Genomic DNA, 19,866 nt, shown 5'->3' on the forward strand with positions numbered 1-19,866 from the left:
CCCCAACGCCATCTTAACACTACTTTTACTACACTTTTAATTGAATTCATGTTATTTTAAAAAACACATTCGTCTAAACTATCATATATATGTGATGAACAAAAATCAAAAAATCTAATCTTTTAATTCAGATAAAAAGAAAAAAAAAAATTAATCTTCACCGCTTCTAAAGATTAATTTGATTTAATTCTATTACGTGTCCTGCTTGCTAAATTTCAGGGAATTTGTTTGTCACAAATACTAATTGTTAAATAAGAGCAGTGTTTTGCTTAATCGTTCCATGATCAAATAATTTCTGACGACGGCATCCAGACAGTTTAGTGACTCCCCAAATCCATCGCTAAATCCTTCTTTGTGTTTACATGGGGAAATATGTAAAATATTCCCCTTCCCCTTAGAACATTATATGTTAACAATAATTCCCATTAGCCATGGTTACGGCACCACAAACTCACGATGTGCAATTGTAAAAAATGTTGCCGGTTTTTAAAAGAGCGCGAAAGAGCGAGTCTCTTTTATCCCAGTTGTTGAATACAAGCACGACAGGAGGGCGGCCGTCCCTCCATACCCAGCCGAGTGTATCGATCCATCAGTCAATACATATTCGCCTCTGGGAACTTCCATACATGGATGACACACACCATCAGAAACACAGGTGCAATTACCTCTGGAGATGTCAAATCTGGCAACAGCACAAAACTATGTACAGATTAATGAAACGCTCGAAATTGTCCTTGGTTGTGTGAATGTGATCTTGGAAAGTTACATTACTTGTAAGCAAAGATGTGTGGACGTATTGGACGTTTCTTCCCGACGTCCCTGCAGCCGGGAGCCTCCAGTCACTGACGTCAGCGACAAGTCGCAATTTTTCCACATGTTTACACTGTTTTTATGTATTGTCACATTGTTTACCTGCCCATTTACATATATTGTTAGCACTGTTTATCACTTATTCTTTGTTTTTTTTAATACATTTTCTTGCACCGTCCACAAATCGTCCTTACCGTTGGACGATCACAGGATTATTCTGTTCTATTCGGTCAACCGAAGACTTTGAATTGTCTGTATGAGTGAATGAAAATGGTAAAGGGTTCAATGTCTCCATATTTGTCTTTTGAATCAATCGATCGAGCGTCTATCCGACTCCTCCCTCACCGCCGGCCAGGATTGGCTCCAGCTGCCCCTTAACTTTACATGCAGGATCAGTGGCATCGCTGCAGAATCAAAGAAGTGTGCAGTCGTCGAAAACTAATGAGCTTGATATCCAGGTACAATTTATCAATAGTGACGGCTTCTTCATCCTTTTGCTTTGATCAGCGCCTGAAATATACACTGTGAAACAACTGCATATCAGGAAACCTAACATGATGAAATGTTGGTTCACTTCATCCACATACTATTATTGAGAAGGTGTCCTATGGAATTCAAAATGTTTGGATTGTCCTGTCGATGACCATAACAATGACAATGTGGTTCATTTCTTCCAGTTATGGACTTTTTACAATACGTAAAAGCCACACTCTGCATAAAGAATAAACCAGTTAGAGCTGGCGGCCAGTGATTCAGTTCTAATTCCACTTTAAACAAAAGAAAATGATAACGCAATTATGTTATTGAAGTTTTTGACGACTGGGTCAGACAGGGCAATACTAATAAAGTGTCATTTACTTGATATTACGCCGCCTGGGGTCATGGAGATGTGTTCTTAATCAAACCTATAATATAAAGTAATTGCTTATAACTCCAGTTTGCCAAATCCTGAGAAGTACAATTGATGAAACCAATATATACTGCTCAAAAAAATAAAGGGAACACTTGAACAACACAATGTAACTCCAAGTCAATCCCACTTGTGTGAAATCATAGTGTCCACTCAGGAAGCAACACAGATTCATTTGGACTTGTTTTAAGGACATTACATCAAAGTTGGATCGGCCTGGAGTTTGTTTTTACACTTTAATTTTGAGTCTGATTCCTAATCCAGACCTCCATGGGTTGATACTAGTGATTTCCATTGATCATTTTGGTGTGATTTTGTTGTCAGCACATTCAACCGTGTAAAGAGCAAAGTATTTCATAAGAATATTTCATTCATTTAGATCTAGGATGTGTTTAAGTGTTCCCTTTATTTTTTTGAGCAGTGTATTTCACTGACTGAGCCGCCTGTACGCACAGCATTGGGATGAATTAGGAGCTAAAGCCTCCTTATTTTACTGTAAACACATTTCAGCCCGTGGCCGCGGTCTTGAGAATCCTTGTCTTTGCATTCATTGCATTTTCTTTCAAGTGTGACTTCACTGATTAACTCCGAGTGAAAGTTGGCCTCCCCTTCCAGGACTGTGCACAGGGTGAAAAATTAGCCAGAAGGGAAAAAATAATAAAGCTCATGGGAATAAAGCTCATGCAAAAAAATTGCAATACAATGCGACGCATGTTGAATCGATTGTCCTCTCAAATCAGAATCAGAAAAATTATAAGTATTATAAATCTAAAAGTAAAATGTTTGAAACTTAATTTAATAAATAGACGATAATATATGTAAATAAATAAAAGCTTCACTGCCCTCCAAGTTCTCAGTAGCTTATTTTCTACTCCACCGGTGACCGAAGAACTGGACATAGAAATATGGCCCAACGATTCTGTGAACTTTGGTGAGAAGATGTGAGATGCGGCCTTCATAATAAACTACCAAGGCTCATTAGCGCCAAGTCAAGCAAATCCTAATCTCGGCATATGGGGGACATTGCAGATATTGCAGATATTGCAGATATTGCAACTCAGCGGGGGAATACCTAAATGTGATGGTACAGCTTGTCAAACATTACACTAATGCAACCTTTTACTCCGGGAGCCTGTCTCAGCATTGACAAACGCTTCCTAATCAATCTCTACCATCACTCCAGACAGGGACTGGAGATAGAACTGTGCTTTATTGAACCGAGGTGGAGTCTGGCTCAGGCAGTCGAGGGTATTGATCCATCGGTCGATATCCCGCACTATCCATGGCCAAACCTTTGCTGACTGTTGTTTGTATCTGTTTGGAGGTCTCCTCGGGGAAACTGCAATTTGGCCGCGGCTCTCATCTATATGTGGTCATCTGGGATCGGTTCCCTGGCAACATAAGCCGGGAAGGCTCTCTCTATATAAGAGGGCTGTCAAATTAATCAGAAACCACAATGTCACGGAGAACCGCCGTATTAACTCGAGTGCTTCGTGCACATTTAACATTCTGCGAGTTCACCCGACAAGTCAAAAAACAAATCTTAATATTGACGGATTGCCAAAATGTTCACATACTTTTTCCCGTTGATGAAATAACAAGGCGTCGGTTTGACATGAACATGAAACAAAACACCTGGATGCCAATATTTAGCATGTAGGATATCGTTCTCTTACTCATTCAGGATGTTGATCAGGGATATTACAGACTGTAGCTCATACATGCTACATCTGAAGAAGGCCTCAACCGTGGATCGGCATTATTCAATAGTTGGTTTCAGGACGGGTTTGAAATGCACAAGAATGGTTTTCGGGCTTGAGAACCGAGATGTGAAGTGAAGGTTGCCGGATCAATCGTACCCCCGACAGAATACAAGAAGACGAGAGAAGTCCATAAATAAAGAAAGCACTTCACAATTCCAGCGCTTGCTGAGGTGTAAGTCTGTAAGATGAACATTGCTTTTTGTCAAAAGTAAGTATTTCCCTGAACACAAAATTAAGATGACCTCACATTGCGTAACTCTGAGCCCCGACTTTCTCCTTGCTAATGCGCTTTGGAGACTGCTGACAGAAGACTTTGGTCGGAGGCAAATCTGGACGGGATTGCGACACGTCAGCTTTTCAAACGCATGGAAACCAAGTGGCATGCAAGCACATCCTACCAATAGGATCCCCCGCATGTCTGTTTAGGCACGGCCAGAAGAAGCCATGATAACAATAGCAACTCCTTCTGATCTGATGCTCTGTATTTCTGTTGTTCGTCAAGTTGCCTGCGATTGACCTCACCTTACGGTTCTTCTAAGAACAAGCCCTGCAAGACGACCGCTAATACCGGCTACATGGATTTAAAGTTTGAAACCCCTTCTTTACCTTAAGATGAGAAGTTTCTCCTTTCATCAGGGCTGGACTGAACTGAGTTTTAAAACCTGCTACAGCATCAGGTGCAGAAAAGAGGATGTTGATAGTTGATGAAACACCTACGCAAGAGGAGGCAATGAGAAATTCTACAGCGATTTGTGCAGCTAGAATTGGGCTCATCAGAGGGGATGCATACGACGTGCTGCCGTCTGACCAGAACCAGAATCAGTGGTTGGCGATGACGCTGCCCGCCCGAGTGTTCTGGGGTGGCCACACTAAGACATTTATTGTCAGGGTGTACTGTCAGACTTTCCATGGAGCGATTCACCTAGTGTCATAACCAGGTGTTGAAATGTTTAGCAGTAGCAGTGGAAGACAAGACATAAACTGCGTAGTTGGTTACAGGGAGGTTATGCGGATAAAATGTGTAAACAAGGGAGAAAAGGTTAGATGATTTAGGACCAGGCACCACGCCGGGCAGCTAAATGTAGGCGAGGCTGATCTGAACCAGCAGCTGGTTGGTCTCGGGTAGAGAGGATAGTGTATTTTATTGCACTTACGCTCTCCTGGGAGGATCGAGTTGAAGAGGCCTGTGAGCACGTAACGGATAGGTACGCTGAGATGGCAGAGCGCCGAGGGGTCGGACGGCTCGGAGAGGTGGGTTTGTGGCGAAGGCTATCGGCGCTCGACCGAGTTGGACATTCCCGGTCGAAACGTGTCGTCAGCAACGGGTCTCTGGCGGCAGAACGGGCAAGTGAATGGTTGTGGCTGAGGAGGAGGCATGGTGGCCGGGGAGGTCGCGAGGGAAAGATTGCTTTGGGATCAGCTAAGTAGCCCGGACGGGGGTGTTTTCCAGGACACCGGATTTCACGGTCAAACCTTCTGGAGGTGTCGAGGGTCTAACTTGAAGAAACAGCGATGAAGGAAGCTGCCCTCTTGATGTGCTCCAGGCTGCGGTTGGCCGGAGTTGGTGAGAGGTGTTTGTTTGCTCGGGCGTTAGCCTGCTGCTAGCTTGCTTGTTGTTTGTTCTAGATAGCTTCTCTGCAGCCTGAATTGAGCTTCTAGATGTATTTCACCCCAGATTTTGGGACAAGGGACATTAAGACCACGTCCTGTGTATGAGTGAATGTATTTTCTGGCATAAACAACACAAAGCTCCTTACTAACGTTGTTTAACTTGATACTCTAAGATTTATTCCAAGCCTCTGTTTTCTGGTGTGGCCGGCAAGGAACCAGTCCTGCAGCCTACACAGATTCAAACTGATTTCTTGTCTTTTCAACTAGACCGCTTGTATGACTTCAATTTCGGAGTTGGGAATGAGTACACCTCCACTTTAACAGCAGGCTGACCTTTCAGACCTGCAAAAAATAAAAACCAAACGGGTGTGGGTGGTACGAGCATATTCTGCATTGTGGGATTCTGGCGAGAAAGCGGTCCTACATCCCCAAGTGAATGACTCCGTAGCAACGCTTCATGGTTCTATTTGCAAAAAATGTAAATTGAAATCCTCCCGCTGACAGGCGGAGTTCACTTCATTCTTGTGGATTAAGCTGCACTTTAACGGCACATTTCTGAATGAAAACATCACAATATAATATCTTTATGATCGCGGAAAGTCACCGTATATCCGCACATGTAGACGAGTGCTCACCATCGTGCTTTTCCGATTAAATGCCAGATTATAAATATAATGTTACGGTAAAAGACAGCCTTACTCTGAAACCAAATTAAAAATAGGCCTCTACACCTGAATGGTATGGATATTGAACGAGGCTCATCTTGGAACTGCATCACCAGGGGGGAAAAAAACCCAAAACAAAACAAGATTTATATCGGCCAAGAACACTTTTCGCGTATTCACCACATGTTCTGATCAGGATTCGGGTATCAGATCATCGGCATCTTCTCAGTGAGAAGTTAATGAGGTAAATGAAAAGGGAATTTGGTGAAATAAGAAATTCCCTTCTCACTGACTTTATTAGATAACCTGTTGGCGGTTTCCAGGGAGGCAATCGAAGGACACGCAGGACAGATTCCTATCTCTGTAAGGCCACAAAACAATGAATTTGTGGTGCTTAAACATTAACTGTTCAGATGCAGCTCAAAAAGGGGGGCAATAAAACTCCAAAGTGAAATAAAAGTAATTCAATAACTTGGTGTGTGATCTTACGGTGGTACAAAAAGACAACATCCCCAGGTAGTGGTTGCTGAAAATCTCTCTCTGGCTCTTTTGTTTGACTTCTGAATGAAAGCTTCTCCTCCGGGGTCGATAAATAAGGTGGAAGTAGATTAATGAGTATGATTTCTTGATAAAAATAATTAGAAACCTGCTTTCAGTCCAGACTGACCTTGCAGATCCCGGTGACACGTCTGATGCACGTCTGACAATATGTGAATTTCAGTTTTGTTTAAATCCGTCCATCTCTGGAGGGAACACTTTCAATTTCTTTAAGAGAAGCTGATAAGACAGTTTAGTCGAGGTACATTTAAAGAGGCCAATAAACAAACAAAAGGAGAGGACAGATAATCCATGAGCAATTAATTAACCACCGCTCAGCCACATCCGGACACTGGAGTCATTTTCAATAATGAAAGTTAATGGAAGATGAGACAGAAAACCATTTATTTAATCCCAGGTGTTATTCTTCTTATTATCTCCTCTTTCTTTTCCCCCCCTGCTCTCTTCACCGCTCATCTCTCAATTTTCATTTTCCTTCTGTAAAACTCTCCAGCTGTTTCTTTATTACTCTTTTTCTTCACGTCATCCACATCTTCTCTGCTGGGTGTCGAAGCTCAACCGTTCATCTCAACTCGCACTTCCAAGATTGTTTTGTTCCTCAACACTTTGATAAAAGACCTTATCCTGGTAAATAACTAGATTCTCTAGGTTCTACAACTTGCTTCCTTGTTTTAATTAAGGACGCCTTTCCTGGACATTTTAAAAAAATAGTCTCCTAAAAGCCGATGTGTCTTCACATAGAAGGGTTGCGGTTTCCTCGCTGCAGCTTTAGCGAGGTGCCAGAAGCCAGCGCTCTACTTGACGCACAAAATTTTGAGCGGACTCAAATTAAAATTGCCCGTTGGGCTTTGCAGCATCGTGGGTGGATTTTATGCATCCTTAAAAAAAAAAAAAACAGACGGACAGTCTTTTTGAGAAACGTTAAGAAAATGATTGTAATCTCTAGTGCGGGGAAAAAAAAAATGTCATGATGAAAATGTAGCCGGAAGTCCTGATTTATTTATACTTTGTGAATTTAGGATTATAAAATATACCATCCAGAAAGGAGTCCCATTGGCTAGGATGGAAGTATTAACGCTGGGCTAAGACGTGCGCGGCGATGAATAAACAAACGTGCTCATCGTCAGCATTCAGACCTTTTGACAACAGCCGGTGTTTCTTTCCTTTATCGGTTCACAAAGTCCAGACCAAATTGGGACCCGAACAGCGGGTATCTCTTCCTCTGGGGCAAAACTGAGGTCTGTAACTTTCATCTCCTGCTATACTTTCAGATTTTCTCAACCTCCTTTTCTGTTTGGTGTTAAAAAGTGTATTCCTGCAAAGCCCAGAAATCCAAACTCCAGCCACAAGCGCTGGGAGAAGCATGTGGCGATGTAGCCGCCGAGGCATATCGGGGCTGGATTGTCCACGCCAGGTGAAAGTGTCTCTGCTGCGTGTCCAGGGAGAACATTGCTTGTTACATGGCTGAGCTGCAGCCGTCCGACTGAAAGTGCACGGCAAAATGCAGCTTAATTGCCCATTTCTTCGCAGATTTCGACGGCTTTGCATCCTTTTTTTTTCCCTTCCAATTGTTACGTCTATTTGAGGAAGACAAACGGTGGGTTGAAAATTGCAGTCACGCATTTGAAAGGCTGTCTGATAAGACTCAAATAGTGGCTTTTCTTTATTTGTCACGGGTCATGTGGCTCATATGGGTGTTACTGACCAAAACTGAGCTATTCCCTGCTCTAGTCAGTCTATTTTTCTTGCGGTATATCAGAATGAATTAGCACTAGCCATTCTAGCCTCCGGGACATTTTCCCCAAAGGATGAAGGACGTCTTTAGTTTCATAAACCACTTTAGCGCCGGGCCTTCTCCCTCGGTTTCCCTCGCCAGTGTCCACATCCATGGAAGCTGGTGTGAGGAACATGGCGAGCGCATGATTTCGGGCAATGACGGCGGGCTGATATTCCTTGAGAACTTTTCAAATGACAGCGAGAGAGAAGCGGCAAGCATGGAGGAAACGGACAGAAGAAATCCCGTAGATCTGAACGGGAGCGGAACAAGAATAGGAAATATAGAGATATGGTGAGGAAGTAATAAACAAACATTGGGCTGGAGGGAGAGGAGAAAACTGGGTAATAAGAAAGAGTAGGTTTGAAAAGTGGCAGCGAAACATGGAAAATTGAGGCAAGGAATGAGAAAATAGATGAGACTGAAAATAAACATTAAAACTATCCATACATTATTTAGCTCTTAGTCACTAAGGAACCTGAACACTACGACTAGTGCTTTGTAATTTACACATCAACCATCACATACTATATTTTATTTTTAAATAAAGATTACGTCAGATTTTAGCATTTACAGTGTATCGCACGAAAATTTTTCACGTTTTTTTTTTTTCCTTTTTTTTTTATACAAAGAAATAATTTTTCCTCCATCGTGAAATGGAAGTAAAACGAGCCATTTCATTATGAATACACAATTGTGCCGAAAAGAGGAACCGTCAGTGATTTGGGGAATTACTCGTTTGTTTTTAGCACTGATCCATGTTTCCTAAGATCCGATGGAAAAAGAATATTTGAAAATTCACTATAATTTTTTTGGGTCATGCTTTATCTTTAGTTCACTTTAGTCATGTGCTGTTCTTGCTCAAAATGTAGAGCTATTCACATGACTCATTCTTTTGTTTCATTTGCCCAACTAAAATTCCTGGCGTGAACAAGTGGGATTCAAAATCAACATAAAAAGACGACTCAAAACTGGTGTTTGGATGAGAGAAGGAGGAGGAAAAAAAAAAAAGTTCGTTGGAGATTTCCAATTTTTTGTGAGGTGCTGATAACCTTGAAGGCATTTGGAAATGTTGCATGGTCCCGCTTCATTTGCATGGCTGAGGAAACGAAATGAAGAGACATTCCGACCTCGTCGAGAAACAAACCATTGGTACCAATTTCAAATCTCTCAAATGCTTTTGTTTCTTGGCCACACAAGAAAACAATACGCTGGACCGAAAGCTGAGCAGATAAAGCGATCGGGGAGACGAGGACTGATAAACTGGCAGCGAAACAATAACAGACAGGGAGTAAAACCGGAAAAATATGAGGACACTCAAGACAGGGAGACATAAAAATGAAACAGGTCATTTACCAAAGACGGAGCAAGGACTGGATCAATGAAGTAAACCTTCAGTGCAACGTAGCAATGTCAAAATAGCAGATATATCATATGTAGAAAGTCGTCGTCTATCCATAAATCGAGTGAAATAAATATTTTAGGAGGCAGAGGTTCTGTGGAACATGAAGTAAATTCCTAAAAATAAAGATATCAGTTTGGTTTTTAAGGCGGATGGTTTGCGGTGGCGACCCCTGAAGGGAACGTCTGGAAGCAAAAGAAAAAGAAAAACATGAGGAAGAGGAAGAGGAGCTTGGCTACAAGCGACAGGCAATGGTTTTATTTTGCAATCTAAACTGATTGTCAGCAGAGAAAGAACCAGGAATTCACTTAGAGGTAATAAATGAATGAGTGGGTGAGTAAAAGACCCAAGGTCAGTTTAAAAGAAAGTGGTGTGTGTGGGCGGGTATCTTCAAACACAGTTTGCAAGGGAACGAAAAAAAAAAAAAAAAAGCATATTCCCCACGGAGTCCAGCTAAAGGCCACTCGGCGCGGTCCTATTTTAATCGTTTTGTTATTTTTACACCACACAGTATATCATAACTTATTTTAAAGCGATCCAACGTGTATCTCAGCAACTTTCAAAAAAACATGCAAACTCTTTACAGGAGTTTCCTCGCCGGAAATGAAACCCCCTTCGCCTTCCCGACAGCTCGGGACTGTGACAAACGCTACACGTTACCATGACAACAAGACGAAATTTCCATCGGAAATTTAAGACGTCGACCGTTCTGTTTAATTTCATTTCTTTCGTCTTTCAATCAGTTAGATGAAGCGGTTGAGAGACATTGACAATGATTTGCGACCACATATTCATTTTTCAGCTAAATATATTAGGCCAAGAATCCGGAAGGTCAGCAACGTAATAGCCATTGTATGTTTTATGGGCAGCAGGAAGCAAAGCTCCGGGAGTTAATCATGTGGATGAAGGGGTTTTCAGGTAGAGACAAGGGCGGTACTTAAATCATGGCATAAGTCTCCCCAAAAAGGTCAGATGCTTGAAAATGGATGCCCCGGAGTGGAGAGAGTGGTTGTAATCATTTGGAGCGCTCGCACTGTCGACGGGCCAAACACATTTATGGAGGTGACATTGGACATCCTTAGCTTTATTTCATGACTGCTTTTAGCAAGTGTGTGCCATTCATCAGATTATGTCTATGTTTTACATTATTTAGAGATCTCCATTTGCTAGATGCTCCTATTAATGCATGCAAATGGAGAGACTCATAAAAATGGTGTCGGTTAAATCGTCATTTAAGCTGAATCCAGTTTTCCCGCATGTTGTGTCAAAAAAAAAAAAAAAAAAACAGACCAAAAAAAAAACGTTACTTTGAGTTTCTAATTTTTTTTTACTTTTCTGGAATTGTTGAACAATTCGGACCGGGAAGCAGTTATTTATCTGCTTCGGTACCAGGATACGATCATCAGGATCAATCTCGTGATATTTCTGATTTTCCCCAAAATTGTTGCAATCAATGTCTGATAACAATGAAAAGCTACCTCTTTTGGTTATTGACAGCAAGTTAAACAATGTAATTGAATAATTGTTTTTGTTCATATGCATTACCTTCACCCGTGTGATGCAGGCCAACACCGATTGTCCCGAGCTGCGTTGTTCTCAGGACCCAATAATGTCACGATCCAATGTAAACCGCTATGAAATCTAGTAAACGTGTGGTGTTTCTGCACAAGTACTGCATGTGGTTTGTAGGCAGAAGGTCCAGAAGGACGCTAATGAAGGAGATGTCATCAAGAAGGGTGCAGATATCACTTCAGGGGCTCAACTCCAAACGGTTGCAGGTACGGGAAGAGAGTTCTTGTCTTGGCAACCGGACTTGAAATTCAAGTCCGGTTGCCAAGACAAGAAGATTTCAACAGGAATTCACTGGACGGCCGAGAACCTCCACAGACATGTTGCTGGAGTGACCACCCTTCGACAGCCAGGAGACTCGCGGACGACGGAAACCACCTGCGCTTCAACCTACGTTGCAGACAAAAGAAGATCAGCCAAAACGGCCCACGCCTACTTCGAGAAGTGAAAGTGTTCACACCTCAACTTGATCGACACCCACATCAAATCCACTCGGGAAGATCTCGATGATGACAAACTCCCTTTCTTGGACGGTCGCATTCATGTTCAACAGGACATCAACGTCTATCAGAAACAAACTCAGTATTTACACTTTGACCCACATCTTACACAAACCAGGGCAATCAGAACTTCTCAAAACACCGGGCCGAGAACATACCGTCAACCGCCATAGGCAGAAAAAAACTAGGAAAGCCCTCCAATCCTGCGGCCATCCTGACCGGGTGGTAAAAAATGTGAGTTTGCACCCTGTGTGACGCCGGCGTTTTGGAAAAAGGGTTTTCAACAAACGCAGAAGACCGGTACACTTCAAACCCCACCGAACTCTGGAGCGAAGGCCGGTGCAGCCCAAGGACAAAACTCTTGGGCGGCAGATTGAAAATGTGCCGTCTGCTGTCACCTGCTCTGAGGAATGTGATGACGGCTACATTGAAGGGACAAAACAACCTCTGCTCGAATGGATGGACCGACCGCTTCGGGACGGGACTCCGCGGTCCACCAGCACCTGAAGGACAAGCGCCGGTCCTTTGGATTCAGCAACGTTCGCATTCTGGACAGACAACACAGATGGTTCCAGAGGGGAGTCGAAGAAGCCGTAGTTTTATAGGAAATAATTAACCGCCCCTGGATAGAAGGGGGTGGGCGTGCACTCGGTCTGTAGGATTTCTATTTCCCTTAAAATGAGATATTTTTCTGGAAAAAAAGTCAGAGTGTGTTTTTGGCTCACGTGAGCTCGCATATTAAAACTGACACTTGATGAGGGTGCAACGCTCATTTGTTCTTTTCATCTGCCACAATGTGTTTGCGCGTCAGATGTTCAAACAGGAAAGGTGTCACTCTAAAAGGAGTTCTGTGGCCGGAGGGGTGAGATGGAAAAGTTGAGGCCGCGTGGCGGAAATATCGGCGAACTCCCTCCGCCGTTAAGGTCTTTAGTCCAGGGGGAAATTGCTGAGCAGGATTATTGGCCATTTAACTGCCATGAAGGACAGTAGTGCTCTTTCTCAATTAGTGAGAATTAAATAAACACACACTCCCACTAACAGATTCAGGGTAGACTTTACTGATGCCTCAGTGCTCAGCGTCAACCGTGTCTAAACTGCTGAAATAGCTGGTCTGGCTTTAAAAAAGGATCGCAAGGGAAAGGGAGGACTGGCTGGGAGCCAGACATTATACCTATTTATACCACACACACACACACACACACACACACACATATATATATATATATATATATATATATATTTATATATACACACACACACACACATAAATATATACATATATACACACACAAACACATACATACATACATATATATATATATATGTGTGTGTATACATATATGTATATATATATGTGTATACACACACACATATATACACATATATATGTATATATACACATATACACACATATATACATACAAACATTTATACACATATCTATCTCTCTCTATATATATGTATATATACATACCTACATACACACACATATATACATACGTATATGTATGCATATATATATATTTATACACAAACACATATATATAAACACATATACACATATATCCATATTCACACACACACACACACACACACACACACACACACAGAAATTTTCCCATGGAAAAAAACAAATGACGTTGAAACATATCATCTTCAAAGTTTTACTTAAAAATAAAAGATCTGTCCACGTGTGGCAGAAATGGTTTATCTGAGTCAAACGAACAAAATCATGAAAACAGCGAAAGTCAGTAGCTTCCCAGCTGCTCTCACCCTTCCTGTCTTCCTGTCCTCTGACTTCAGGCATGTAAAATCTTTTGTTTTCAGAAGCACCACGTGTCAAACTATCCCACATAATTCAGGACGATATGGAAGCGATTGCTTTGTACGTTAGATAACACAATTATTTCAATGAAAATCACTCACACGATGGGAAACCGACACATTAACTGATCGAAAGGAACAAAATTGACTGAACTGTGTTTTGCAAAGTTATATTTCTACAGGGGTTTGAAAAGGCAGCTCATCTGTCTTGACTGCTCTGCACCAACACCTGCTTCTTAAATGATGGTTCACAGAGTTGCCATGTTTGTAGGAACTGCAGGCAGGATTCTTAGAGCGCCGGAAACACACACCTCGATTTTACATAACTTATGGCACTTGAATGACTTTAAACAAGATCATCTGACAAAATATAAAATAGATAATCCAAACCAAATGAAAATCTTCCTGTGTCATGCTGTAATCATAAAAAAATCCCTTCTTGTGAGGAAAGGAAGCAGCGATATTAGCACTGAATAGACTGTCAAACCAATTCCATGTTGCTGGTAGCAATAAATAGGACGTTTTCTGAAAGGGGATCCATGATTTGATAATAACGCTGTATTAAACAAACCAATCTCCAGAACATATGTTGTGTACCTCTGCACCGCTTTCCTCTTGAAAGCGTGTTGATGAAAAGCTTTCCGGGTAACCGACCGTTCATCCGGCTGCGTGCGGTGGTTTATGAGTTTAAACAGCTATAATGATTTTGACATAAATGTCAGACGGTGTCAGAAGCCATTAGACGTACAGGAACCAAAACAAAGCGAGGCTGGGTCACTACTCCTGCACTGCAGGGCAGTATTTATTTTTCAACACGCTATTGATTATGGCGTCAGCAAGTCCCGCGATGAAAAAGGTGATCCATTGAGATGTCGAGAACATCAGACTTCGGTCTCCATTCAGGAGGCGACGTTTGTATTCCTGACAAATTCGGTCTTTATGAACCTTTCCTCATTGAAAAGGATGCTTGCTAATCATGCTCATCATTTCTTTTCATTCTTTTAGAATTCTTTTAGAATCCTTAATGGGATGGGAGTCTAAAATAATTGCAGTTGACCAAATGTGATCAAACAGTAAATATATTCTGTACCATTGAGAAAAAATGTCTTTTTTACCACATCCAATGAGACCAATGGCTATTGGGAATCCATAATAATTTCATATATAAGATGTGAATCATGTTCATTTGGTGTCGTGTCAACACAAGTTGAAATGATTCTTCTGAAAGGATGTTTTTCCATCCATACATGAAAAAAATGAATAAACAACAGGAAATATTTGTTGTATTCTTTGTTAAAACATTCAATGCTGTGGATACTATATATACTTACAATACAGTAAATTTATAGTACCAAACACTCACGCATACAATACATATGCATGTGTGTGTGTGTGTATTCCACTGCAATATAGAGGCCTTTCTGCTAGTCAAAAGACGTAGCGTGAAAAACACGTTGTGTGACTCATGTTAGCTGGTAAAATTTGCTGCAATAACTGTGTTTGCTTCATGTCACGATCCCGGCGGCTTACCTGAAGTTCCACTCCGTAACCCAGATACACCGTGATGATGTAGCTGCAGTCCAAGAGGGAAACGGCGGCGGACTGAGGAGGAGCCTGGATGTAGCCTTCCGGCCAGGTCAGGTTCATCTGGCAGGAATCTGCAGAGAAACGGTGCAATGCGAATCATCCTCCGCAGCATCCCAGCGTAAAACTTTACGAACAAAGCTCACATAATCTATAGGCGAAGTCGGATTATAAGTCGGATATACTGAATATTTTTTATATCCTGCCCGCATCCATAACTCTCGCTCACCTGCTGCACCCCTTCTGTGAGCCCAGACGTCAGTGAAGGCCTTTGTCTTCGCAGATATATGTGTGTTTTAAACAACTGCGGCGAGGATATGCAAAGAGAAAAGGCTGCGGGCGGAAAGATAGGAGGCAGGAAACGGCGTGAAAGCGGTAAATGGAGAAATTCCAATTCAATATGGTAAGTATCTTGGTATCCGGTGTTTCTCTGCTTGCGTGGTTTCGTACGGTTATTCACTGATTACATTATGAATGAACTTCTGTCTGGTGAACGCTGTGCTGCTTGTAGATGAACTATGTCGGGGCTTTTGTTTGCAGAGCTTGGTTTTAAGCAGAAGACAGGCGGTCTGTGGATGTAAAACTCCTGTGACAACAACCAGCAACCAGCATTGTCCGGCCGCTATTTATCATATTGAGTTCACCACACACACACACACACACAAACACACACACACACACACATCCGCTAACCAGTTGCTGGATCAAAAAAAACACAAATCCACACAGTGAAAGTGCCCCAAAAAGAATGATGATTTAAGGTTACGTCAAACGCAAAACATTTTATTGTGGCTCCATTTTTTTTTGATGGACTTTAAAAATGGCGCCGCAATCACCGGGATCTCTGGTAAGCATCTGAAGAGCCTATATTTTTGCTTGAAACGTCATGCGAGAAAAGGGTTTTTTGTGTTACATGATAAATAAATCATCTTTGTTTTTTGTGTGTGCGGATTTTTTCAAACTATCTATGATATTGATCATGACGTTTTGTGAAGTCATTTCGGGACGTGTTCTTGACTGAAGCAATAGGTGACATCACCGTCTGACACCGTCTGTGTGTTTTTATCTCACTTGTTAATTCAAAACAGAGTAAAAACATGTTATCATTGTGCAAATAATGACCTTCTGTCTATAAAGCCTCCTTATTCTCGGGTCATTCTCTCTTCAGTGTGTTTGGATCTCTGTATGCCCTGCAGACTTGTCCGGCCCCACAATATCTCCCTGTGCATTCTCAGAAAAGGTCATCAATCACATACCATTCTCAATCCTTTCACAACACGCTAGCCCGAATACACAACAGCCATGCCACGGCTATCACACTTCAAATATCATTTTTCACCCGGCGAAGGTGTTTTCAGCCTGTCGGTCACCCCAGACGGAGCAAAGGTCCCCGGAGAGTCTCCGGAAGCTGTCATGAGTGCAGCCTGATTGCACTCTGATTGCAAGGTTCTCTGCACATTTACATTTCTGACTGCATCAACAGGATTCTTTTGCTATGAATTCCTCCAGACCGCAAGTAAATATCACCTATATGAGGGGTCTCGGGATTTTTATTTGTTTAAAAGTCTGGATTTCTGTATGTTATGCGGCAAATGATGAGTTGATTACTCAAACCGCTTCCATGCAACCTCCCTAAAAAATAAATTCTGCAAAGGGACAAATTCCCCCGTGCTGATTCTCCCGTCTACATTTTGCAAGTGACGGTCTGAAGGTCACGTGGGCTTTTTCCCCTCATGTTTATTAGGTAGATGTTCCATAGAAATCACATATTATAGTTCTGTATATCATAGTTTCTGGACTATAAGCCGCCTCCAAACACTGGGGCTTAAACAATTGTGCTGCTAATTTATGGATTTTTTTTTTTCGGCGAACCAGCTTCACGCCGGCAAAACATTTAGCCTCGTCGCATCGGACCGATGAAATGAGCGTGAAATATCGAGGCCGTTCAATTCCGACACCGAAAAAAGACGTCTGACGGTTTTAGTGCGCAGGAGGAAGAGCGAGATAGACATCGGCTGGAGGAGGACAAAGAAAATAGATGGATGGATGAGCTTCTCCTTGCCTTCTTTGTTATTCCTCTTTTTCAGTCAGCCATGTTACAGCCAGTGTTCAAATAAAAGGCAGACATATTTGTCTATGCTAGCGGTACGTATTGAATTAAAAGTGAAAAAAAAAAAAAAAGTGAATTTAATTGATTTTGTTATTTCAAGCCGGTGCGGCTTATATTCAGGTGTGCACAATCGCCCAGGAAATACGGTGATCATTTTATGTAATAATCAAATAACGGTAGATGTGTCATTAGATCGATATCCACTGCTCCAAAAAACAAAGGGAACACTAAAATAACACATCCTAGATGTGAATGAATGAAATATTCTCATTTAATAATTTGTCCTTTATATAGCTCAATGTACTGACAACAAGATCACACAAACATTATCCATGGAATGAAATGTCTAAACCAGTGGTTCTTAACCCGGGTTCGATGGAACCCCGGGGGTTCGGCGGGTCAGTCTCAGGGGTTCGGCGGAGGTCAAGACACACATTGGTGATGACATCACTGGCTGCTACATAGCTCGGCCTATCCGTGCTGCAGGGATTTTGGCGCGCTCAGTTGTAGTAACTTGTGACTGTCGTGATGGTACGTCATGTGATTTCTTTCTTAATATTTGAATCCCTTCGTACTAATTATGTCGGGCAAAAAAAGAAAGCGGTCGGAAGAACACGTACAATACGGATTCTCATGTATGACGGAACGCGATTGGAATCGATGTCCTGACTGCATGATTTGCAAAGACAAGATGAGCAATTCTAGTCCAGCACCGGCAAAACTAAGGGAAGGCTTCCTTCAGCTGCATGGAGATGGGAGCTACAAGAACATAGCGCTTGCTGGATTCAAGGTGAAGGGAGCCAGATTCCATGAAAAGGCTCCTCTGCCTGTTCTTTGTACCCATCGACGAAACGATCCTCCATCCAATAAAGAAGGGTTCGGTGAATGCGCATGTAAAGCAGGTGGGGTTCAGTACCTCCGACAAGGTTAAGAACCACTGGTCTAAACCCATGGAGGCTTGGAGGTAAAAACTGGAAAAACAAACTCCAGGCTGATCCAACTTTGAAAAACAAGTCCAAATGAATCCCTGAGAGGACAGTTTGATTTCACACCGGTGTGATTGACTTGCCGTTACGTTGTGTTGTTTAAGCGTTCCCTTCATTTTTCGGAGCAGTTTACTTCCTGTCCACTTCCAATCCTGGATCCTAGCATATTATTTTGCGGGGGGAAGAGCGAGGGGGAAAAAATGAAAGGTAAAAAGAAGAAAGGCTAATCTTTCCAATATCAGAGCCAAAGGGAGGGTTAATATTGTGACGTGTTGCGGTGAGACCTGCAGGAGAGTCTCCTTTATGTTTGCGTCCAATACGGGTTTGCGCGTGATGCAGATCGAGGCTCTTCGTGTCGTAAATCAAGCCCTGAGCTTTTCCTATCGGTTGCCTATCGGTTGGTTTTTAACGTGCACATTTATCAAAGAGCATGAGGAAGTGATTACTCTTCACTACTGCAACCTCAGCGTGCCACAACATAGAGCTCTTTAAAGAAGCAGTAAAACAACATGAGGTGGAACGCTTGAAACATCTGTTTTCAGAATGTCAGACTCTCTTATTCAGTTCTCCATTATGAGAATACTGTGTCAAGAGAGAACTCCGACTTTTCAGTAAAATAAGGCAGTTGTCAAGCTTTCGTCAGAACCAAAGGTAGAAGCAGCAAATTCTGCTCTTTCGGACCGAATAAATCATGTTTTTATTACGTCTTCATTAAAAAGTACCTAAAAAGCGAAGCAACGCTTTGCATTGATTTGCATTCTTGTCAAGCTGAAACGTTCAGAAAGTCACGGAGGTCTTTCCAAACCAGGCTGCTTCTGGGAAACTCCCTCTCCGCCATCCAGAAATAATAGAAACGTCTGTTCCGTCACGCCGAAGATGGAGATGTAGTTTGGCAGGTTTAATTTAGTCTGGTGCCGGACAACCGTCGCATCATTTGGGGATTTCATTGGCTAAAATATTTTGACGGCGCCGAGTCAAGTGTCGTGTTGAGCGAATCGACAGATCGAGCGAGAACCTCCAGACGAGTGAACTGGGATTCAGTTCTGTGGAAAACAAGATGATTTGTCTTTCAAAGATGCCGCTCATTGATTCGTTACCTGGACTTTGCACTGTGGTGACAACGGCGGCGGTCGTGACGGCGGCGGCGACGGCGTCCTCCGCATCGTTCTGCTTCTGTTCCCCCTTTTCTCCGGCGGCAGTCGTCGCAGGAAGGACGGTGGCGCGTTTTTGATCCATGGAGCTGGGGCCGGAGGTCGGGAAGCGGGTGTCTGCGTGAGAAGTGGCGGCAAGTGTGCGCGGGACGGTAGAATCGTCGCCAGGGGGTTCAGAAGGCCGGCTGAAGAAGGTGGGTCGGGAGCTGGAACCTCCTCCGTCCTCGTAGTAGTGCGGCGGTCGCCGGGGGCCGTTCGGGCCGCTCGGGCCGCGGCGCAGGTTCCCGTACAGAGGGTGGTGATTGGGGACGTTGAAAGGCGGAGCCGTGGTGACCACCGGGAGCCCGCGGACGCTTTCCGGGGCGGTGGGATATAGATGGACCCTGGCGTCCGCGGCCGTCCCCGCGCCGTTGGACAGACCCTCCTCCGAGGCTGGAAGACAATAACGAACGCGGTTGGACGGAATCTGCATCCTTTTACAAGCTCAATAATCACCCGCAAAGATATCTGGCTCACTTTCCCGCTTCCTGTGACTCAGAAGCTCTGCATACAATCCCGTTTCATTCACCGCAGCCAATCCCATTATCAGCTGCTTAATGATGGCGGATGGAGCTCCAAGTAACTGAGCTGTAACCCATTTTTGCATCAG

General features: G+C 42.9%; 1 protein-coding gene across 2 annotated transcripts in view; it reads right to left on the reverse strand.

Annotated features, from left to right (window-relative positions):
- sez6b (seizure related 6 homolog b) overlaps positions 1–19,866 on the reverse strand; it is a 189,004-nt gene that overhangs the window by 91,895 nt on the left and 77,243 nt on the right. Inside the window, exons 2-3 of one of the 2 annotated variants that reach the window (XM_086140932.1) lie at positions 19,164–19,649; positions 14,917–15,044 (exon numbers count right to left, since the gene is read on the reverse strand). In XM_086140932.1, coding sequence (XP_085997058.1) covers positions 14,917–15,044; positions 19,164–19,649 — 614 coding nt within the window. The remainder of the gene's footprint in view (positions 1–14,916; positions 15,045–19,163; positions 19,650–19,866) is intronic. The other variant, XM_086140941.1, reaches the window with a different exon arrangement.

The sequence above is a fragment of the Fistularia commersonii genome, chromosome 3 (genome assembly GCF_037954325.1).
Source record: "Fistularia commersonii isolate RoL2024-O1a breed Wild chromosome 3, RoL_Fcom_v1.0, whole genome shotgun sequence".
NCBI classification, from domain to species: domain Eukaryota; kingdom Metazoa; phylum Chordata; class Actinopteri; order Syngnathiformes; family Fistulariidae; genus Fistularia; species Fistularia commersonii.